Here is a 24,435-nt window from a genome sequence, read left to right on the forward strand (position 1 = left end):
TTCTGAACTCTAGGTGCAGGGAATAGTGCTTAAAATCTGTCCTTTTGAGAGTGAAGGAAAGTCACTACTTATAGACCTCTAAGGCCATGTGCTCAAAACCAATCAATAAAATATTCCCTGCAACAGACATTTTTTTTAACCACTTGGACAACTAGCTGTCCCTTATTGGCTCAGCGTTTTTGTGCTAACCAAATAAGGACAACTGCCCTCTCCTATAGAAGCTTCTAAGTGTAGGAATTATCTGAAAGTCCCTAACTCATTTCTAGCTTAAACCCCTAAGTTTTTTTTAACTATTCAATTAACACCCTAAGAGTTTTAAACATTTACAAACCTAGGCAACAGAAAACAAACAAGCTAATATCTTCAAACGAATTGAAAGCAAACAAAATTCAAAGCTGAAAAAAGTATCTAACAACTGGTGAATGGACCTAAACCACTAAAATAAAACCAATTCATAATGAACTAAGCTATACAACGAACCCTAAATGGAACTTTCACAAGTACTGGAATGATCTATGCACTCTAAACCAAAATTATTAACTAAACATGCTCAAATAAAACACAACAATGCAATTGAACCTCGAGTTACACCTAAATTCTTCTAACATAAACTGAAATCAGAAAATACCATTGAAATAGAATTATTTCATGCATCGAACTAAATTGACTTTAGACATGCGATGAAATTCTAATCTGAATCCCTAAATACAAAAACCAAATAAATAACACACAAAACCTAACATGCAACTAAACATAATTGAAATTATGATGAGCAAACCAAGAGGTGGGAGAGGAAAAGAACAGAGGAAACAAAACAAAAAAGAATAGAAATGAACAAGTGACTAAAGGCTGGGGAGTACCGATTTAATCAACAAGATGACCAACAAAAGCAACGGAGGAAGACTGGCCAGGCTCGAGATGCTTCGACGAGGCTTGAATCTTACCCGAATGAATACTCTGGTCAAGAATAGCCTATTTGGGCGAGCTTCCAACCAAGACGAACAAAAACTTCAAAGAAATCCCAAAACTCAGAAATTAGGTCAAACCTAAATCAAGGATTCGATGAGTTCCAAAGATTATTTGGGGAAATTGTTACGGGTTTTGAGTTTGGGGAGGCCTGGTGATTATAGGGTGTGAGTTTGGGGTTATTTGGGTGAGTTAGAGTTTTTAGGCATCGATCTTAGATTTAAGATTCGAGCCGTTTGGTGATGATTCGAGGGACATGGATTAGGGATTTGGAAAGAGGAAGCGACGGGGGTTCTGGGGTGTTAATTCAGAGTGGATTGGAGATGGTCCGTCGCCGTGAGGCGATTTCCGGCCGGCGGACCATGGCAGAGACGATGGAGCAAAACAAGGCGGCTAGGGTTCTCATCTCTAAGTTTTGAGAGAAGAGAATGAAACGGGTTTGAGGGTTTGGGGTGGGGGAATTGGGTTTCGGACATATGTATATTAATTAGGCGATCAGTTCCGAGCCGTTGGATTATCAAAATCCAATGGCTGTGATGAGCCAACACAAAAACGGGGTCATTTGGGGATGGGGCAGGCCTGGACCGGGTTAATATAGTGGGCTGGGGGTTGGAACGGGTAAGGGGGAGTTTGGGCTTAACCTGAATTGGCTTAATTTGAATTAAAACAACCTTTTTGCAATTAACCCTTTATTTCCTATTCTTTTTGTTTTTCTTTTTCGTTTCTCTTTTTTTTTCAATTAAAAACCTAAATTAAAATCCTAAATTAATATAGATTGTAAAACTAATCAATTTCATAAAAATTATAAAAAATTCCTTGATCCTAAATCAAAAGAGAAAAAACTACTATTCTAAAATTAAAGCTAAAAATGCAAGAATGGACTAGTTTTGTGATTTTCATAATAATTAACTAATTAACCTTAAGAATGTAAAAATAAAACCTAAATGCAATACATAGTATTTTTGGCATTTTTTCGTGATTTCTAACGAAAATTAAACGTGCACAAAAATGCAAATAATTAATAAAATTCTACAAAAATCTTATAAAATGGCAAATAACTGGAAAAAATCTATTTTCTTGAATTTTATAGGAGTAATTCATATAGATTAAAAATCACGTGCTCACAGCAGTCACAGTAAATCAAAAGTTTTACTGAGGCAAAAGTAGCTACAGTAAATCAGAAATTCGCTGATACAAAAGTAGCCACAGTAAACTAGAAGTTTACTAAGTGGTTTACTAAGAGATAGCATATGCCATGATGCACTTGAAGTTTTAATTTGCAATTTTTAAATGAGCTATTTGAGAATTTAGATAAGCAACTACTCAAGAACTAGAAGGTTCTTCAAGAATTCTCTTGTGTTGCTTGTTCTCATAATAAATTGATTATACCAGCTAAAGTTGGGACTAAAACCCCTGAATTCTGGAATATATAAAAGGTGAATATGGTCCATTCACCTATCATATGAACCACTTATAGATGCATATATGAGATGGTTACATGTGTGTTTATTGTCAACATGCAATTTGGCATTTGAAGTTGCTTTTCTCAATTAAGAGCATAATTTTCAGATTATGAAATCAAGATAGTTCTTCTTGATGATGTTGGTTTATATCCAAGCTAGTTTAGCATTGAATACCTCCTATTAATGGCTAAACTATTGCTTATGAGAACAAAACTTCATGTGTTGGTCTAAGATTTTCTAAATTGCATACAACAACACTTGTATGCATTAAACTAAGAATATATGATAAGTCCTCCCCTCACAATTGGTTTAGGATCAGAAACGAAATATTTTTACTATTTAATAACCTTTGATGTGTGGTATAGGATTAATTTCTCTATCACAATGCACAAAGATAGGTTTTTCATAGAAGATTGGGGATATATGTTAGTTTTTCTAACATTTGGAGGACGGAATAAATAGCTGGAAAATATGCTATATGAATCGAATTATCATTAATATGATCCTCACTTAGAAGATAATTCAAGTCAAATGGCATAAACATTTGTTGATCCAAAATTAAATATCATATTTCAGCTGCAAATGCTCATATTAACATTTCATGAAACTCCAGAAGAAGTTCAGGTACCTGAAAATAAAGAAAGTGATGAGATCTCAACAAGTTATGTAGCTTAGGAACCGATACAAAATGATCGTCGGCGATATATGTGATACAATATAGTACACAATATTGTAAAAGAATGTGAGGATTAGACCTGTAGTCCAGACACCTGAAGATGTCATGCCATTTAAATGCAAGTCATAACCTACATGACTCATTTGATTAATTCTATATGAAGATCCTTGAAGGATTTAAAATGCCTGAAGCATATATTTCAAAATCTTAGAGAAATGTATTTAATCAGATTACAAAGATCTTTGTACGGTTTAAAGCAGTTTGAGCGCATGTGGTATAATCGCCTTAGTGAATATTTGTTGAAAGAGGGTTACATAAATGATGTTATTCGTCCATGTATTTTTATAAAGAAAATGACATCAGAATTTGTTATGCTTGTTGTTTATGTTGATGACATAAATCTTGTTGGAACTCCAGAAGAGCTCCAACAGGCGATTGAATATCTTAAGAAAGAATTTGAGATGAAAGATCTTGGAAAAATTAAATTTTGTCTTGGTCTGCAAATTTTATATTTAGTAGACGAAATCTTTATCCATATATCTGCCTATACATAAAGGGTCTTTAAACGCTTTTACACCGACAAAACGCACCCATTGAGTACACCAATGATTGTTCGATCACTTAAAGTGAATAAGGACTCGTTCCGACCTCCAGAAGAGGATGAGGAACTCCTTGGTCCTGAAACACCCTATCTCAGTGCAATTGGTGCACTTATGTATCTTGCTAATACTACAAGGTCTGACATAGCATTTTCTGTTAATTTACTAACAAGATATAACTCTTCTCCTACACGGAGATATTGGAATGAGATTAAGCATATTTTGCATTATTTAAAGGAACTCTTGATATGGGTTTGTTTTATGCTAACAAAGATAATGCAGATCTTGTTGGTTATGCAAATGTAGGTTATTTATCTGATCCCCATAAAGTTCGATCTCAAATTGGATATGTGTTTACATGTGGAGGTACTGACATATCATGGCACTCCACAAAGCAATCTATTGTTGCCACTTCTTCAAATCATGCTGAGATAATAGCTATTCATGAAGCAAGTAGGGATACATATGGTTGAGATTAGTGATTCATTTTATTCGATAAATATGTGGGTTGGAATGAGATAAAAGACCCACAATATTATACGAAGACAATGCGGCATGCATAGTCCAATTCAAGGGAGGATTCATAAAAGGAGATAGAGCGAAGCACATTTCACCAAAATTATTCTACACATATAATCTTCAGAAAAATGGTGACATCGATGTGCAACAAATCCGTTCAAGTGACAATCCAACAGATTTGTTCATTAAATCTTTGCCAACTTCAATTTTCGAGAAGATTGTATACAAGATTGGAATGCGGAGACTCAAATATTTGAAACAAAGTTTTCATTAGGGGGAGTAAAATATGCGTTGTACTCTTTTTTCCTTACTAAGGTTTTTCCCATGCGTTTTTTCTTATAAGGTTTTTAATGAGGCAGCTAGAAATGTGTATTACTAAATATGTGCACTCTTTTTCCTTCACTAGAATTTTTTTCCACTGAATTTTTCTTACTAAGGTTTTAACGAGGCACAATATCTTTTAATGAATATCCAAAGGGGAGTGTTATGAAAATAATTATATTATGGATGTTATGGAGAAGATTATCCATTTAGTACTCCATTGAATTTATCAACAAGCAGTTTATGCAGGCAGGTTGCAATCAACTCAATAAAATGATTTGCAGCAACTTCTTGTTAAACAGGAAGGTTGCAAGCAACTGATGCAGACAACTTACAAGCAACTCAAGAAAAGCCTCGTAACTGCTTTCTTTTTTCTATAAATAGAAAAGTTTTCAATTCATTATGTACATTAGTTTGAATTTGAATAATAGATTAATCTCTCTTTATATTTGTCTTCGATTTATTTCCTTTTATTTTATAACAATTATGAGTTTTTCAATTTGTCAAAACAAACATCACCTCCCACCCAGCAAGAAAGTCAATGCGGACTTAAGTGGACTGGGTTGTGGCGACCCGAATACCCGTTAAACCATATCCGATAAAAAAGTCTAGATCCTTCTGGAACAGTACAACGAGCTGGCAGATTCTAGATTCGACCCTTGTTGTGATAACACTAAAAACTGCGATTCGCCTCCGATTCACATTACGTTATAGCTATATCTTTGGCCAAAGTTGACACCTTTCTCCTTTGCGAACTTTGCCCCTCCCGATCTCAATCTCCGGCAAAATTCAGTTTTAGTTTCCGGTCGTTTTCTCTCACGCTCTCTTTCTCCCGAGGCAAGAATCTTATTGTATTCCCTTGATTATTTTAATATTAGAATCAATTGTGAATTGGGTTAAAAATGCTTTGTATTGTTTGATTTTATATGTGCTTCAATGTCAATTTGTTTATTAAATTTGTTGCCTTTAGCGTTTTACGAGCTAATCTGCACTCTTGTTTGTATGACGTGTATAAAGTTCTGATGCTGTACCAATCACTAGTATATGCTGTCAGTTTCTCAACATTTTCTATTAGCAAATGGAAAAGGAGTTTTTTAGGCAATACGAATACCAGTATTTATCTTGCATCGTGGGAGTTATGAGTAAATCTTTTACTTGCAAATCTATCACTTTGACCTTAATGTGTAGTATCACTTTTTGATAACTGTACTGTCCGGGTTGGATTGCGTGCACCTCGACTAATTCCATGGGATATGTGTTACCGCACTAGCGCAGGTACCACGTAACTCCGTCCACCAAGGCTTGGATATATTGGAAGAAATCACCTAGTTCTTTGCCTCCGCTGGACTTGACCGTGAGACCTCACTGTTTTCAACTCACTTTATTTACCACTAGGCCACAACCTTGGATGCTCAATGTGTAGTATCATTAATATATTGGAACTTTTATTCCACTTTTGGCTGACTCTAGAATCTTTTGTACGCTACAAAAGTAACCTATTGGGTTTGAGTTACTGGAATCTCCTATGAACTGCGGCCTAGCCAATTGAAGCTGCATTCACATTTGTCACTAGGTTTTTGGCTAGAATCTATAAATTGGGGGTGTGCAGACCCATCGGCCATCTCCAATTAGCTAATGCAATTCTTTTCCTGATAGTGGATCACATATATAGGACCAACGTGGGTAGTGGTCCATGGACTAAATATTTAGAAGCTCAAAAAGGTCCATTTACAGTTCAGACTATTTAGGCTTTTTAACCATTGTTTTTAAGTATGTAATAAATGAAGGCCCATTTGAGGAAAAAAAGTTGAAAATTTAGGGACTATATGGAGAGTACCAACTCGTTCTATTTCTAATGATAATATGATGCGTTTACTGATCTCGGTTAAAGATTCATTCCTTACTCCTGATAAGCAACAAGGACAAGAATAAAGGAAGTAGGTGTTAAAATATTGAAAAGGAAGATAAAACTAAAGATGTGGCGTGATTTCTTATTATCATATTGTCCGCCGTGGTTATAAATGGCAAGCTTATATTGTATGGAATTGGCACGTCATCTGCTGTACCCTTTGCTTCAAATACAATTGGCAGGTATGAAAAAGTCTTACCGTCTTGTGACCTGAATAGTCTAATATCTTCCAAGTAGTTTTTTCCTTGACATGTGAGAGTGAAAGTTGTCTTATTATTTGGCACCAACGGGTTGCCACCAAGTATAGACAGGCTGGAAAGTTGAGCTATAGAAAAGTGTGTCCAAAGTTACTATAATTAGCTCGTTCTTTTAAGAAGCTATTGGTAATTTTAAAGAGAACCCACATCCCCTTGGGCTTTGGTTCAACAACAAAAGTTGTGCAATGTGGAATGCAATATGTGCTACGTGCACACCACGAGTTCGAAGCTTGGCTGTTAGGCCAAAGTCTACTATTTAAGTGGAGAAGACTAGAGGGACAAGTCCATTATCCCCAAATTTTCTCGGTAAAAAAAAAATTGACAAGAGAATACACAAGACCATGCCCTTAGGAAAATGTTCCAAGAGTTTGCCGTATCTTCCCTTGCATAGTAATTTTCGAGCTATTCTTCCCCGGATCTGTGGATCATTCAGTGTATTCTTCCAACAAAACAGAAGATGAGCGTGCTAAGGTCCATAAACAATGTGAAACGGATAATTAATGGTATCTTTAGTCTCGCCGCACAAATATATGGGCAGTATAGTTTCTCCTTTTGAAACCAGAGTGTTGTGTGTGTGTGTTTTTTTTGGGGGGGGGGGGGTGGATTCAAGATAGCTGGTCATGAATTATAATTTACTTTTTGTATCTGACTCATTCACGGTTATTTCCCATCCTTGGCCACTTTTCTATTTTTCAGAATGGATGCACTTCTGAATTTTCTGTGTTAATATTTTAATTGATTTTGCCCTTTGGGGGGTGGGGGGGATTTTATTTTGCTGCTACTTTTTTGCTCAGTCGCATCTTGGTATTAGTTTGTCTTAACTATTTTACGTGGTGTTTTAGTAAATGCTTACCATACTTCAGAGTTTTGCTGTTCAGGTAGTTGTTGTTTCTAAAGTCTCATGGCTGAGCAACAATCAGTTGAAGGGTCAAGCACAAGCAATGTTTCTAGTGGAAGTTCTGAATCAACCGTGGAGCTCAATATCAAGACCTTAGATTCCCAGACACATCCTTTTAACGTGGATAAGAATGTAAATTTTGTTACTTATTCTGTTTCTGTTGCAACTTATGCTAAAAAAGAGTACCTACCATCATGCTTATTCGGTTGGATGTGAAGCTTTCTTAAACTTATGCTGATTTTGAAAAGTATGTTTGTTCCCTTTTCTGTTTGCCAGAAATAATGTATTGACATGTAGAAACCTTTTCTCAAAAAGGTCCTATCAATATGAAGTTGAATGTGAATTTTAGCATTTGGAATCTTTTATCACTCATGCACTATACCACTCTGATATGTCTCTTCTTGGCACTCATTGTTCACTTTACTGTTCTATCATATCTCAATGTCAGATGCAAGTTTCAGCCTTGAAAGACAGAATAGCAAGTCAGATTGGTGTACCTGTTGAGCAGCAAAGACTAATTTTTAGGGGCAAGGTCTTGAAGGATGATCACCTTCTTTCGGAATATCGTATCCTATCAACTGGGAAATTCAAGTTTCCCACTTTGTACATATAAAACATATTATGTCTTCAACTCGACAAGTCTTTGGTGGGAGTATTATTTTCTCTTTAAAATTCTATGGACAGGGTTTTCTGTTAAATGTTGTATATGTGCATTTGGGTTTTTACATCTCTCTTGAGGTAATTCCAGGATTTCATCATTTCGTGTAAGCTTATTCCACCTTTTCCGTTTCTATCATCTCATAGCTGATTGTTAAATGCTTAAAAACTGTCTAAACTGATTCAGAAAGAAGCTCTCAGTTGTGGTGATTGAGGGTGGAGTATGCTGTAGTTCATTGATAACATACGACGCTCGAACATAATCTGAAATAATTTTTTTTAAAAACCGTAAAAGAACTGTTAGCGTGATTAGGCAACTGCCACAACCCTAAATACCTTTTTTTGTTTGAAAATTTCAACCCTTAAACTCAAATTTTTGATGTGCGCCTAATCTGCAAAGCAAGCTTAGGAGTGAATCTAATAGAAATTTTGGTGTCCTTCCCCTTGGGATATTGATCTCAACAGGGTAATTGTAGTTGACATTTGACACTGCCACCAACCTAACCTCTCTTCATTGGTTTTTTCCATTGGTCATCTAGAGATGACCATGTTGGTAAAATTCACTGACTACAGTTAGGAGAAATTCTGGTTTCCTAACATTTTTGGTATCAGAGCCTTCATGGTTTCAACCAGAATGGAAGGACGAATTGAAGGGTTAGAGAAAACAATGAATGAAGTACAAGAGGAGATTGGGGCAGTACGGGATTACCTAGGTCAATTACGGGAGTGGATGCAGAAAAAGGATAAACATGATGCTGAAATTCTTCGATATATGATGGGAAATCCGAAAACTCAGGTAGATCCAACTAAAGAGGCAGAAATGATGGCAGAAAATAGCGGCAATCAGGGAGGCGATGGACAACGTGAGGGGTTTCAACCACAATTTCGTGATGAAACACGTCCTAGAAGGCTAGAATTACCCTTATTCTCTGGTGATAATCCATATGGGTGGCTTAATAGAGCAGAGTGTTATTTTCATTTCAATGGCATTGATGACAAGGATAAATTGGAGGCTGCTGCTGTTTGTCTTGAAGGAAGAGCCTTAAATTGGTTCCAGTGGTGGGAGACAAGAACTCCAGTTGTCACATGGGATGTGTTTCGAGTAGCCATACTCCAACGATTTACTCCATCACAATTGGGGAACTTATACGAAGTTTTGATAGGGTTGCAACAAACTGGAAGCGTGGCCCAATACAGAGAAGATTTTGAACTACTCTCAGCACCCTTGAAAGATGCCGACGATGAGGTTTTGATGGGAATATTTATCAATGGTTTGCGAGAGGAGATCAAAGCAGAATTGCGTCTTAGCAAATTGGGAACACTAACCCAAATAATGGACCAAAGCCAGCGTATTGAAGAGAAGAATTGGGCTATCAGCCAAGCACACTTGCCAAGACATATGCGTATAGCACTTCCTAGGGGTCCAACCCATTTCCCTGTGACGGATAACAACCGAACAGGAAGCACTACAAGTCCTCATGTGCGTGTAGCCACAACACCCTTTAACTCTGCACGTACAACTATTACAACAGTGCCACAACAATTTCACGAGCAAAAGCGAGGAGAAATCGTACCAGCAGCACCAGAAACTTTTGCAAGGTGTGGAGGAGCATACAAAAGGCTATCTGATGCAGAATATCAAGATAAATTGAGAAAAGGGCTTTGTTTTTGCTGCGATGAAAAATATGGCCCTAATCACCGGTGCAATTTAAAACAGTTAAATCTACTTATTGTGGCAGCAGAGGATGACCAAGAAGGAGGCATAAATGAGCAAACGGAGGAAGTAATAAGCGTAGGGATAGACCAATTAAATGTTCTAGGACAGACGGAACCACAAAAGTTAATGCAGTTGTCTTTGCACTCTATTGCAGGATTTACTTCAAAAAAGTCGTTGAAAGTATGGGGAACAATATTGGGAAAGAAGGTTATTGTGTTGATTGATAGCGGAGCATCAACAAATTTTATCTCTTGCACAGTTGCTGAAGCATTAAGGTTAAAACAAACAGAAACAAAGCCGTTTTTGGTAGAAGTTGGGAATGGACAACATGTAAAAAGCATGGGAAGCTGCAAAGAAGTGGAATTGTGGATTGATGAAATGCGGTTAATACAGGATTATTTTCTTTTTGATTTGGGCAGTGCTGATGTAGTGTTAGGAATCGAGTGGTTAGAGACTTTGGGGGATATCCAAGCCAATTTCAAAACATTGACGCTGAAATTTGAAATAGAGGGGCAAACACGAGTTGTTCGAAGCGACCCCTCATTGTGCAAATCGGTGGCTTCACTCAAAAATCTGTTTAAAGCCTTGCAAAAAGATGCAGAAGGATATTATGTTGATCTGAATGAGTTAACAGTAAGGGAAGAACAAGAGAATTTGGATTTGCAGCAATTACTTGAAGAATTTGGGACGTTATTTGAGGAACCAAAAGGGCTGCCACCTAGTAGGAGCCATGATCATGCTATCCAACTTAAAACAGGAACCAGTCCACCCAATATTCGTCCATATCGTTACCCCCATTACCAGAAAAATGAGATTGAGATACAAGGGAAATGCTAGTAGCTGGTATCATCCAACCAAGTACAAGTCCTTTCTCTAGTCCAGTATTGCTAGTTCGCAAAAAGGATGGTAGTTGGAGATTCTGCGTGGATTATCGAGCCCTTAATAAGATTACTATTCCAGATAAATTTCCAATTCCAGCAATTGATGAGTTATTAGATGAGCTTGGGGGTGCCACTATATTCTCGAAATTGGATCTAAGATTCGGGTATCATCAAATCCGGGTTTGCAAGGAGGATGTTGCGAAGACAGCTTTTCGTACACATGAAGGCCACTATGAGTTTTTGGTCATGCCTTTTGGACTGACCAACGCTCCATCTACTTTTCAAGCCTTGATGAATGATATATTTCGTCCTTACTTACGTAAGTTTGTATTGGTCTTTTTTGATGACATATTAGCTTATAGTGCAAATTTTGCTACTCATTTGGATCATTTGCGGGAGGTGCTGCAAATTTTAACTTGGTCGTCAATCGTAAAAAATGTCATTTTGGACAACAAGAACTGGAGTATTTGGGGCATATTATTTCAGCAGATGGAGTTTCAACAGATCCTTCCAAAATAACAAGTATGGTTAATTGGCCAATTCCCAAAGATGTTAAAGGTTTGAGAGGATTTTTGGGACTTACTGGTTACTACAGGATGTTTGTTCGTGACTATGGGAAGATAGCCAGGCCACTCACACAATTGCTCAAGAAAGATGCTTTTAGTTGGAATAACGAAGCTCAATTAGCTTTTGATTCTCTTAAGAAGGCTATGGTCACTTTACCGGTTTTGGCACTACCGGATTTTAACAAGGTGTTTGTGCTTGAGATTGATGCTTCAGGATTTGGGATTGGAGCTGTCTTAATGCAAGAAGGACAACCAATTGCTTTTCTCAGCCAAGGACTCTCTATTCGAGCACAATCTAAATCAGTATATGAGAGAGAGTTAATGGCTACTGTTTTAGCTGTACAAAAGTCGCGTCATTACCTAATGGGTCGACATTTCATTATCCGGACGGACCAAAGAAGTCTCCAATTTCTCATGGGCCAGCATGTCATGGCTGAAGAGCAACAAAAATGGGTCAGCAAGTTGATAGGATTTGATTTTGAAATTCAATATCGGCCCGATTGTGAGAATAAGGCAGCTGATGCTTTGTCCCGCCAGTTTCATTTCATGGCCTTTTCTGTTTTACACAACGGTACCTTAGATGATCTTGTTACAGAAATTCAACAAGATGATCAACTTCGTCAAGTGACACAAGATTTGCTTCGAGATCCAGCTTCACAACCGAATTATGCTCTAAAAAATGGCTGCCTATTTTTCAAAAAGTCGGTTGGTGATTCCCCGTTCTTCATTATACATTCCTATGCTCCTTAAAGAATTTCACTCCTCACCTACAGGTGGTCATTCAAGTTTTTTTCGGACATACAAGCGTATCTCACAAGTGTTATATTGGAATGGAATTAAAAGGGATGTGCAAAACTTCGTGGCTAGTTGTGAAATTTGCAATACAGAACAACACTTCAACTATTCTTTATTGCTGCCAACAAACAGAATAAGTTCTACAGAGAAACAAACAACAATTAGAACATTAATGCACCTAACAACCAAGGTATTTTGAGGAACCTTAACCTCCAAATCTGCCAGAAAAAATACTACAGAATAAACTGCCTGTCTTCCTTTCTTCCTAATATAATATAACACAAGATAACTGCCTGAACTGCTAGGTAACTACTACCAATACAGATACATAATAATAAATAAATAAAACAATTACATTTAAGTCTTATTTTCACCCTTCTTTCTGAGGTTATAGACCCTAGTAACGGCAGGTCTAACAGTAATTAATTTTAGTGAGCTGTTTCCATCTAACAATTTGATTGACTTCTCACCTCTAATTTTTATCGTGGCTATGATTAATTTTAGGGACTTATCTTTGTCCAGCTGATTAGATGCAAACTCCAATGCTTTGTTAACAGAGTTTTACAGATTTGCCTGATTGGGTGTAATATTTTTGCAAAAATGGAGCCTGTCATCTATGATTTTTGGGTTTCTTGCCAAACCTTGACTCTTTACAGATGTGGAAAATGGGGACACACTACATTTAGTACTGAGGCAATCTCAACCGCAACCTTCATCGGTTAGCAGCACTGGACAAGCTACTACTGACAATGTCAGCAGAGGTAAAGGTTTTGTGATTTAAAATTTAGGCTTTAAGGTCATTTGGCTGATTTTATTGGTCAGATGAGTAACAATCAATTTTATTATCTTTGAGCATCACAGGACAAGAGTTTCAACCTTCTGCTGGAGGCTCACGGCGTGTCGGGCAGATTTCACACAGTGTTGTCCTAGGAACTTTTAATGTTGGAGATCAGGGGGAAGGAGTTGTGCCTGATCTTAGTCGGGTGGGTTTCATAGGAGTTGCAAGCTTTTATAATCAGTGTAATTTGAGTTAATTTGGGAGAATCTCATAACAGAAAATGTCCAACTTTCTAGGTTATTGGGGCAGTTTTAAACACTGTAGGGATTGGGAACATGACTGGTGGCCAGCTTCCTGGTGTGCAGGTCCTTTTCCCACCTTTATCTCTTATATTTCAGTTCTCTTAGGTTTACCTGCTTCTTTTATATTTTACTGGGATTTCTCTATTTTGTGATAAGCCCTTTCATGTTTTGAAACTACAGGACCCTCACTAATATGTGGCTTTTAATTTTACTTACGTTCACCTAGCCAGGTGCTGTAGAATTGCATCTGTGTTGTCCACTGCTTCCTCCTAATCTTTGCTTGGTGGGTTGGTTTGTGAGTAGGTCAGTGCTCCAGTTCCTCCACCTCAAGGAAATGTGAGTCAAAGTCAGTCAGGAAGTCAGCAATCTGGGCAGGCATTTGCTGGTCAATCTTTACCTCAAGTAGTTCAAATTCCACTGGGGGCAGCAATAGCTGTCCCCTCAATTAATTCGGTAAGAATGTCTTTCAGATATTATGTTACTTTCTGTCTCATGTTGTTCATGGCCATTTTTGTTTCTCAGTTCTTTTTTCTTTTGTTTTTAAATGTTGAAGCCCATTCCTGATTCCTTGCACACGCTTACTGACTTCATGAATCGCATGGAGCTCGTATTCTCAGAGAACGGTGAGATTTTTTTTCATTTTTGCTTCTTCTCTTATGGTGGAGTGGATCTCTGAATGACTTTGCGTCCTCTTAACCAGGTTACCCGCCAAACCAGTCACCTAATACTGCAGCAGATTCACCTGCAGTACAGTTGCCTACAAATTCTCATGGCTTATCGACTCCAGAGGCATTGAGCACTGTTCTGCATCATGCAGAGCGTCTCTTTGGTGGTCATGTCATTGCGGCATTATCTGTATGTACCGCGACCCTGATGATCTCTTTTGTCATTAATGTTCTGCTCCATCCCTGTATCCTCACCTTCTAGTATCCTGCAGGGTTATAGTGTTACCTGTTAAGAAATCATCAGGCCAGAAGCATTTTTGGCTATGATCAATAGCACATGCTGTGCAATGCACATGTTTTTGGCTAATCTGGAACCACCATATGTGGCCGGAGTTCCTAGCTTGAGTTTCTCAGTCTTGAATTATTCACAAGCTCTAGCCAGTTTTACTGGAGAGCGATTATATTTTGTTAAAATCAAAGCCGTTCTGGAAAAATGACTATTTTTTGGCTTGAAAGGAACAAAGTGCAAAAGTTCTTTAATCTTTGTCAAAGAAAAGGGTTTGGGTGGTGGGGATAGAGTGCAAAGGTTTACATACTAAATAATCATTTTTGTAAAAGGTACTCTGCCTGTTGAGAATTTGGTCCAGCACCAGATTAATTGTTTCTATCCTGCAACTTGTGTAACACTTTAATAAGCCTATAAAAATCTTAAGATCTTAAATTCTAGTTTTCTCAATTGCCTCACAATATTAGGAGTCATTAACACATTAATATTTTTTTCTGATTAGTGATAAGGCAATAAATTTCATTAAAAAGGGCAAAACATGCCCATATACAAGGAGTATACCTAAAAAATGGAAAACCTTACAAAAGACATGATTTTCTATGAATGACACCCAATCTCCTATACAAATAGGAACCTCATGGGTGCACCAAAAATAAATAAGGGAAAAGAGGCTACTCCTCAAATGAACAATATCTTTTTCTACTCCATCAAAACTCTCCTATTCCTCTCATTCTAAACAACCCACATGAGTGCTAAGGGTGGCAACATCCCAAGCTCTGCGTCTTCTCTTCCGTCTTCTGAAGGCTCAACTAAACATAGCTTCTTTCACCGTGCCCGGTCCAATTATATGGATATAGATTGGAGATAAAGGGTGGATTAGTTAAGATCACTTGGGAAGATGGGAAGAAATTACAGTGATGGGAGTTATTGAGCCTGGATGGAGAGAGATAGAAGCTTTTTCTGTGGCAGCCTTCTCTGTTTTTTCCGTGTTAATGTATCTCATATAAGGATGTGCTTATTTAGGGTAAGTTTGCATGGCCCCAGGAATTGTCCTCCTAATGCTTGTGGATTACTCTTTGATTAAACAAAGGTGGCAGACTAGTTGCCACGAGGAACCCCATGATACAGAAGAGGGACAGAGGGGGAAGAGGATAGGTAGGTTTAGAAGAGTATTTCTTGTTTTCCGGCTAGAGCCTTTTTTATACAGAAAGAATAAAAGGGTCAATCCCATTCATGCATATAAATGCAGGCATATAAAAACTTCCCCAGCTATGGGAGGGTTGAGCTCTGCTTGAGAGTTGCTAGCTGCAAACCTTAACTTGCACCATATTTGCCTATTCCTGACATGATAGTAGAATATCAGTCCTTTGTGCTTTTAATGGTATGGATGCTTCTTCTCTGTCTGTTCTTACCCTGTGAAAAATAGAACTGATATGCTCCGTGTCTGGTGAATCATGTCTTGACTACAACCTTCCCGAGCTGTAATGATGATAGATTGTCACCATGTTTGGGCTCAATAAGTCATTTACTTCATAAATTATGAGGATACTAAATACAGTGCTCGGATATATCTTTAGAGGGAAGTCCCTTACAACAAATCTCTCGTGCTCACGATTTGTACAAGTTGCATGATGTTCACCTGTCTTTACTGCAACAGCATGCATGCATGGGACCATACTGTAGATATTGCTCTTGTTCTCTATTCTCTAAGACATGGAACTTGATGGCTCAAATAATGTTGGTCCAATTGCATCCCCAGACTGTGAAATCTCATAGCATTAGATGCAATATGTCTGCAGCCTTACTCAAGCATTGCTTAGGAGAATTCCATTACCTTCTGTCTCTGATGGAGTGCTTTTACAGTTCCATTAAGTATCACTAATAAGATATTTTAAGTGATCATTGATAAAGCTATGGCTCCTAGAATTGATGATCACATTTATTCTTTTTCTGCTGTAACTGCCATTGTCCAACTTTTTACTTTCTTTTGCATTGTCAACTTGCTCTTATCTAGCCGAACAAACAGTTGTTAGTTACATGTCTTTCTTTCTAAAAAGTTGTTCTCCGCTCCCCCCCCCCTCTCTCTCTCTCTCTCTCTCTGTGATTTTGTTTGCTAATCTTCTGCCACATTATAGCAAATTGCAGGACGGTTGGAACGGGAAGGGGGCTCCAGTGATCCTGCAGTAAGGGGACAGGTGCAGACAGAATCAGTGTTAATTGGTCAAGCAATGCAACATTTAGGTGCCCTTCTACTAGAGCTTGGAAGGACGATATTGACTCTCAGAATGGGACAGTCACCTGTATGTCCTTTTCTTCTCTTGTTGGTGGCAAAACATTTTCTGAAAATGCTTTTCTTACAGTCGTTAAATTGCTCTTTGCAGGCCGAATCTTCAGTAAATGCTGGTCCTGCTGTTTATATATCTCCCACAGGGCCGAACCCCATAATGGTTCAGGTCTGTTAGACAGTTAAAAATAGAGGGATTAGTCTAGGTTTGCAATCTGAAAGATAGGTAGATGTTCCTTTTTTAACTTTTCATCCCATGACTTATTGCTCTTCTTCGATCAGCCTTTCCCCCTTCAAACCAGTTCACTCTTTGGTGGCTCAACTGCTGTTCCCCCTAATCCTGGCCCCTTTGGCGCTCTTGGGATTGGTAGTGCTCCAAGGCATGTCAATATTCATATACATGCCGGTATGAAAAATCTGCTAGTATTTAATATTCTGTATTTTCTTTGGGGCATTGCAACAATTGGGAGGATATGTGTGTAACCTTTCTAACTATGGGTGCTTTTAGCACCTATTAATTCTGCAGTTGGTGCTAGGTCGACCAATGGAGATGGAGCACAGGGTGAACGTGGTAATGGAACTGACTCTGGCCAATCAAGGGCTTTGCCTGTCCGAAATATGATGGCTACAGCTGTTCCACCAAGGCCTGCTGTTATCTCAGTCTCTAGTATGCCACAACCTGGTACATTTTTGCATATTAATGTTCTATAACAATCTATTATTGTATCTGAACTTATTGTGGGCTGAGAGCGTCTTGATATGTAAACATCTATACTTTGTCAATGGTTGATAATGATACATGTTGGCGATATACTTTCTGAAGTGCTTTTCTGTATTATGAAGGCCAATCAGAGAGCTCAAGTGGCCTAGAACACACTACTGTGCCTGGTGCTGTGAATGATACTGTAAGCACTCAACTAGGTATCACATCTGCAAGTGGGATGACTGTGCCTGAGCCGCTACTGACGCACGATTTTCCTGGAAGAGAGGATAAAATGGTCGGTGCTAATAAAATGATTCTGCGACCTGTCCTTTTTTCCCTAGTACGACATATGTAGGCCTAATTAAACTTGTAAATGCCAGGGTCAAGGTCAATCAAGTGAAATGTCTTTTGGTAAGCCAGAGGCCTCAGCCAGTGCGGGAGGAGCTCAAAGATCTGGTCAGGAGTTAGGTAGTCCTGATGAATCCTCATCTGTGCCCCTTGGCTTAGGGTTTGGAGGTTTGCAGCCAAAGGTAGGCAAGCCTTTTAGATGCTGCTTTCTGGATATGTCTGATTATTTGATTTGGCTGAAAGATGGAGTTATAATAGAATATTCATTTTTATTTACAAATATAGTAGACTGTTTGAAAGGACATGTGATAAGGAGTTAGAAGCCTCTAACCAGTTTATATTGGAGTGATGGCATTCACCAGTTTCTGCCGCTTCATTGTCCGTTTCTATTTAATGAATAATTTTGTGTCTGCTGATTTGTTTAATGCTCATGTTCCATGAAGTGCTAGGTCAAATTTTCTTGTGTTGCTTTCATGTGCCCTAAGTTTGTATTTTCTTTTGTCTTGTCAATTATTTATTTACCTTAAATTTAGCATTCGCGTCGCTCAACAGTTTTAAAAGTTGATATTCTATAATAAATAAGCCTGCAACTTGTGATGTTGGGTCGGGGGAACATCACAGGTTCGAACCCTGCCACAAACAAGAGCCTGGTAATTAAGGGGAGAAGGGTAGAAAGACGAGCCCATTATCTTTCGAGTTTCGAAGCGTGCGCCAATGGCCCTCTGAGATTTCTCGATTATAAAAAGAATTTCTATCAGTGCTGGTGTGGTCCGGCCCTTATCATGTGGGAGCTTAGCACATCCTGTCCTTTTTGTTATATAAACTAGAAGATAAAAGACTCAGGACTTCTGGATTTGAAGCAATTTTCTTAACCATCAGGGTTGAGTTAGTGAACTTGTAGTTTCTTCTGCTGTTTTGATGGATCATTTTCTTTACAAGTATAAAAATTAGTTGAGGAGCTGGAGCTGACCTTTTCACGATTTTAGCCTTATATCTTAAACCAATATGTTGAATTAGTGTGTACCGGGGTTTGTCAGGACAATGCTATTTATTGTTGATCTCACAAGTCATAACTGATGAAAAAGCCAGATTTGTGAATGCTTTCTGGAATTGTTTCAACCTTTCACGACTTTCTGTTTCTTGTACTGCTTTTCAATTTTTGGTCCTGGACTTGACATTTTCTTTTGTGGACCTACACATTAGAGACGAACTAAGCAATCCAGACCTCATGGAAATAACGGTGATGGTTCAACTAGCGACAATCAAAATGAACTACCTAAACGAGATGGGCAACAAGTTTTGCAGTCTCTTGCAGCGCTTGCAGCCAGGGAAAATGACACTGCTATGCCCTCAGGGACACACTCTGATCGGGGAGTTATGGGGACTATTGCCACAGGAAACCGAAATGTTGATGGCCAATCAGAGATAGCGGATGCAATGTCAAGTGTCCTTCAGAATCCTGCTTTAAATGGTTTGTTGAGTGGGGTTTCACAACAAAATGGGGCTGGCTCTCCGGATCTCTTGAGAAATATGATGCAGCAACTCACTCAAAGTCCAGCAATGATGAACACTGTTAGTCAGATCGCCCAGCAGATTGACACCCAGGATCTTGGAAGCATGTTTTCCGGACAAAGTGGTGGCATGGACTTGTCTAGGATGTTTCAGCAAATGATGCCAATTGTCTCCCAAGCTCTTGGTGGCATTTCAGCTATGCCTCAACAAATTCCTAATATTGCACAGAGGCCTGGTGAGAATGCCACAACAAGAGTGGCAACACCAACCAGTCAAAATTTTCAGGTTTGCTCCTGTTAGCTAAGCTGTTTTGTTATAGATATTCAATCATTCTGTTGTATTTCCCCATACTGATATTAAACTGTTCATAAGGTTTCAATTGTATGGAACTGGAATTCTACTTCGACCTGGCTCAGAACCCTAGATTTGTTTGATCTATTTTTTGTTTCACTTTATCGAGAACAGGGTTTTGATTTGTTTTCTATATTTTTTGAAATTTGAGTATTTTGTCTGGGTTCCTTGATTTCTTAATTGTGTTCTCTGCTTGCAGGTCACGAGCTCCTCATGTTTTTAATTTTTTTAAAAGTAGAGATCAGGAATATGATATGGTGATAATTTAAAGTTTTTGGCTTGGTATCTAAGTTCTTAGATGTGGATTCTTCTAAATGTAGTTGTTACCTGATGACAACAATGGGCTTTCTTCTAACAACTAAAAAGAAATGGATACAAGGATCATTTTAGATTATTTATGTCCATCCAGGCTGAACAAGGGAGGAATAGCAGGGTCTTAAGGACCTTCCCGCTCAGAACATAAAATTTAGGGGCCTAGTCACCAAGGGAGCAAAGTCAGAAAGGGGCACTGTTCGGCCTCCTGTGTAGGGGTTTACCATAACAGAAGTAAAAAATGCATGAACTAAGAACTTTTTCTGCTTAAAGTTCCTGTCGTGTTGGCAAACATTATGAGTGCATGACCATGGGAGAAAATACATAGAAATGTCTAAAGAAATTGAGAAAACCGTGGTGTTCGCTTTCTTGTTTTTCCAGGCCTGGGAGGTGTGTGCGCATTGTTTTTTGGTGGTGGTTGGGGGGGGGGGTTGGTGGTGGTAATCTCTTTGTCTACCAAACTTTATCTACTTTGTTTGAAACAGTTGTCAGAATAGTTGAGGTGGTACCCTCTGTTTCAATCACTAATCACTGTAAGCCTATTATGTTATATTTATTAGTTTCCTGCTGAATAACAAGATGTTAAAGGAAAACAATTTTATTGAGGTCAATTGTCTCAAGGAAATCTTTGTCTGTTTTCTTTGTACATTATCTACTGCGTAGAATCTGGGGGGGGGGGGGGTCACATGACTCACATAACTGTATGCATGATGCTTGCCTTAAAATTTAATTGGTGTGGTTCATGTATGAATATTGATCTAATTTTTGACGTTTGTATATGAAGTTTATTTAACAAATATTAATGAACTTGAACTTTAGAAATCGATGGATTTTTAAAAAAAAAAAATCATTTATATTTGTAAGTTAAGACATGCTAGGACATTCCAAGTTATGAAGTCTGACAGACAATGAGATGGAAGGAGTGCTTTGGTTCCCAAGCCTCTTTTTTAGTGTTCTTCCCATTCTTCCTTTCATGTAACATTCCTGTTTGATTGATTAGTAGGTCTCTAAGGTTAACTAATTCCTCATTTTATCGTATTTGTTGTGTTCCTTCAGGTGTATCTTTGCTTCTTAACTTGTCTACATGTTGAACCTTTCATATTATAGGATTCCTCTGCATTTTGTTTCAAGAAAGCTACTGCTTCAAGTCATTGCAAACACAATTAATTCTTACATTCCCTTTGCTTTGATCAAATTGCAAATTAAGTTTTACATTTCAATTGCAATCTTTTCAGATGGACCTTCATGAGGTGGCCCAGAGAATTGAGAACAATAGTCCGCCTGCAGAGATTTTCCGGTCTTTGGTTGAAAGTACGGAATCTTTGCATCATAGTGGAAGTACTGATCAAAGTCTTGTTGATGAACTGTGTAGTGCGGAGGGCCTAGCAAACGTGAGTAGCTGCATTCATAATTTGAGTTTGATATTTCTTTAGGGGGTGATCTCATTTTTTTTCTCCGGACCCACAGTATCCCACTGGATGTGTTGGTGTGATCTCATTTTTATATCCTATTCCTGCAGGAATTCATGCAGATGCTGCGCAGTGATGTTTCCCAGAGATTCCAAGATGACCAGGCCCAATAGGGAACATTTTTTTTTCATTTTACACAATTTGATTTGTTTCCAATAGAATGTTAAGTTGCCGTTTGTTTTGGCCTCAAGTCGACTATTGATTATGGTCTCTTCTTTTTTGGGGTGTCATGGAGGGAAAATTATCATTATTGCTATTCTGGTGTGTATATACGCATGGGATAGTTCATCCAGCGAATGGAACTGTATTTTTTAGTTAATATTGCTAGTTCTGTGTTAGTAACTTATAACGCCTGCAGTACGAGAGTTTAGAACCGGTTGGTTAGACTTGCAGTGGAATTTACCATTCGCTTGTGTGAGGTTTTACTTCAAAAATTCCATTTTGCGATGTAGATTCGATCCTTTCCCTTTATTTGGGGCCTGCTTGCAAATTGGGTAGCCCTCCTCGGTCATTATACAAATCAGGTTTACTGTTGTAGGTTTGGCCGCTAATTGACAATGTTGTGGGGATGCAAAGTTTGTAGCAGAAGAAAATGGACTTGACTAGGTAGTAATCAATTGGTGCATGTGGCAGTGAAGTTGGGACATCGAAATCAAGGGTTTGATGGAATGTCCAGTTCTGAAATAAGTGCAGATTATCTTGTCCTATACGTCGTGATGCAATGACAGTAAATACTATGTCTGCGTATTGGCTTCTCATGGTAAAGTTGACTGTATCTGTTGTAGCTCTTTGTCGCACTCTTTTTCTGAAGTATGATCGAGTTGATGATGCAATGACATGTTGACCGCAAAAGAAAGAAAGAAAGCAGCTAGGCTGTCGATTGTTTGAGAAAACCATCATCCTTTAAAATTGCAATATTTTAGATCGATCTATACTTATTTCAAAATATTTTAAAGGGTCAGGATCTATCAACTTAAAATTTGGGGTTTGAAGATAGTTTCCAATAGCAATCCTCGTCAAAATCAAATTCCACTGCATCCTTTGGTCGAGTAAGTTAAGTTCACAAAAAGGAGTTAATTCTTTAACACCTATTAATGTATCGTACTCTCTCGGTCAGATCATGATTCATGATCATAAGAAAGTATTGAAAATCTTTCCCAAGTGAGAGTCTGTGACAGCGATTTGTCGTGAATGTGCGTTAATTGATGTCACATTGCTGAGGTCCATCACGTTTGTCGGCAGTTTGCTGCAACACAGGGCCCAATCTTCGAGCACATTTTTTGACACCTTATACCTGTCTAATGGGACATCAATCTGATTAGGCGTGTTTCCTATCAATTCTTGCATAGGGGTGTACATGAACCGGGTTGGTTCGGTTTTTATCAAAACCAAACCAAATCAATTATATCGGTTTGGATTGATTTGGTTTTGTCGGGTTTTCAGGGTTTTTTTGTTACATGAATATTATTTCAATCTTACTTTGTTAAAATTATAGATAAAGCTTTGATAAGTGAATATATGTTTAGTAAATATGGAAAAAAATTGACAAACATATGATCTATTAAAATATTCTAATGGGAGAGTTTTTTTAGTAACACATGATAGTTATTTTCGTAGTCGTCTAACAATAGTTTTTTTATTAATTTACACTTTCAAGGTTAATACATGAGAGGATCCCAAATATTTCTACATTTTCTAAAGAAAATTCACTATAAAGCCTTAAAAATATAAATAAAATTTATATATTTATATATTGGTTTGGTTCAGATTTTTTTACTTAATACCAAACCAAGTCATACCAACTTTTTCGGTTTGGTGCGGTTTTTCGGTTCGGTTTGAACACCCCTACTTGCATATGTGGTGAAATGTTCTTTGAAATGGGTTTCCCATTAATCTTTTAGTAATTAGGGGTCGTTTGGTACCTGGGATAAAAATAATAATCCCGTGATAAAGTTTGGGATTAACTTTATCCCATGTTTGTTTTGAGGTATTAGCTAATTCCATGATAACTTTTACACTAAAAGAGTGTGATTAGTTATCCCATATATAAGGTAGGATAACTAATCCCATGAGATATTCCACCATTATACCAAACCACTTCATAAAAGTTATAAGTTTTACGTTGTTATCTTTTAGTCAATTTTGAAATAGAAGTTCAAGTGGAAATTAAAGTGCAATCTTATAAACAACCAGGCACAAGAGTTAGAGGGGGTTTGTTATTTTTCTTAAATCTTACTTCGTCATAAATTTTCATTTTTCTTTCTTGAACTGAATCCGATATTATATGCAATTTCCATGGAAAACCTATTTTGCCATGTAGAGCGAATACTTGAATCTTTATATTTACCCCGTCGTTCACCTTCTTGCTCTCGTTTCCCCCTATACTACCCATAAAAATTAAAAAAAAAAAAGAACAACGAATTTGAAACATACTCTTTGCCAAGAAGCCAAACAATCTTAAGAAAGGGTGCGTTTGGCAACCTAATAGCTTTGACCAAGATTTTATATTGGTGCTAAGAATTTATTTAATACAGATAGTTTATCTATCTAGAAGCCAGTAAGACGCCTTTTTTATAATCCACAACCTTACTCAAAATTAGGGTTCGTTTCTGCATATGACGTATATTGGTTTTGATTACTTCTTGTAGCAGATAGGATTTGCATCAAATTTATCCAAGATGACCTCTTTAATTCGGATTAATTAGGAACGAGGTTGAAAAGTCAAATCTCATTTTTGTCAAAAGAATTATTAAAAAGCAACAGTAAATTCGTTTTCGTTAAAATCCACAACAAGAGTGACCGTAATTTATCCAATGACTCCCTTTCGCTCCTTCCTCCATTATGTGGAAAAAGATACTATTAAAATATGTTTAAGACTTTTAATGTAATACTAGGTAAAAACTTATCCGTACTAGGTGTTTACACGCAATGTAGTTAAGTTAACCATGTAAGATAAGCTAAGGTCTATTAAAAATTTTATTTAAAATAAGTAAATAAAAATTAAAAAAGGAAGTAAGTCATAACATTACTTCAGAAAAACTTAAGGTTGCCGTAAACTTCCTTGTTCTTCTTTCTTTTATTCCTAATCTTCTTCAAGTGTTTGGCTAAATTTCAAAGTACTGATTATTTCTGATCTTCTTCGAGCGTAAAGCATAATTCCAAAACAACAATATATGTAGTTGGGAATTAGATTAAGAGCCA

General features: G+C 37.6%; 1 protein-coding gene across 2 annotated transcripts; it reads left to right on the top strand.

Annotated features, from left to right (window-relative positions):
- Positions 1-5,165: 5,165 nt before the first annotated feature.
- Positions 5,166-21,576, top strand: LOC104214574 (ubiquitin-like domain-containing protein CIP73). Of its 2 annotated transcripts, none has more exons than XM_009764264.2 (18): positions 5,166-5,381; positions 7,589-7,740; positions 8,057-8,174; positions 12,881-12,985; positions 13,086-13,207; positions 13,299-13,367; positions 13,608-13,757; positions 13,858-13,927; positions 14,005-14,159; positions 16,391-16,555; positions 16,637-16,708; positions 16,822-16,945; positions 17,066-17,221; positions 17,383-17,537; positions 17,623-17,772; positions 18,794-19,387; positions 21,001-21,156; positions 21,285-21,576. In XM_009764264.2, exons 2-18 carry the CDS (start codon positions 7,612-7,614, stop codon positions 21,345-21,347), a joined length of 2,553 nt encoding a protein of 850 aa, XP_009762566.1. In that variant the 5' UTR covers positions 5,166-5,381; positions 7,589-7,611; the 3' UTR covers positions 21,348-21,576. The 2 variants fall into 2 exon arrangements, with proteins under 2 accessions (XP_009762566.1, XP_009762567.1); XM_009764265.2 differs by having other exon boundaries at positions 17,066-17,206.
- Positions 21,577-24,435: the final 2,859 nt, after the last annotated feature.

The sequence above is a fragment of the Nicotiana sylvestris genome, chromosome 4, assembly GCF_000393655.2.
Source record: "Nicotiana sylvestris chromosome 4, ASM39365v2, whole genome shotgun sequence".
Lineage (NCBI taxonomy): Eukaryota > Viridiplantae > Streptophyta > Magnoliopsida > Solanales > Solanaceae > Nicotiana > Nicotiana sylvestris.

Bases quoted from the DNA above. Each gene is read 5' to 3' on its own strand.
- LOC104214574 (XM_009764264.2), top strand. From the start codon at position 7,612: ATGGCTGAGCAACAATCAGTTGAAGGGTCAAGCACAAGCAATGTTTCT. The intron at 7,741-8,056 runs GTAAATTTTGTT...TCTCAATGTCAG, and splicing joins CTTTTAACGTGGATAAGAAT to ATGCAAGTTTCAGCCTTGAA. The intron at 19,388-21,000 runs GTTTGCTCCTGT...CAATCTTTTCAG, and splicing joins CAACCAGTCAAAATTTTCAG to ATGGACCTTCATGAGGTGGC.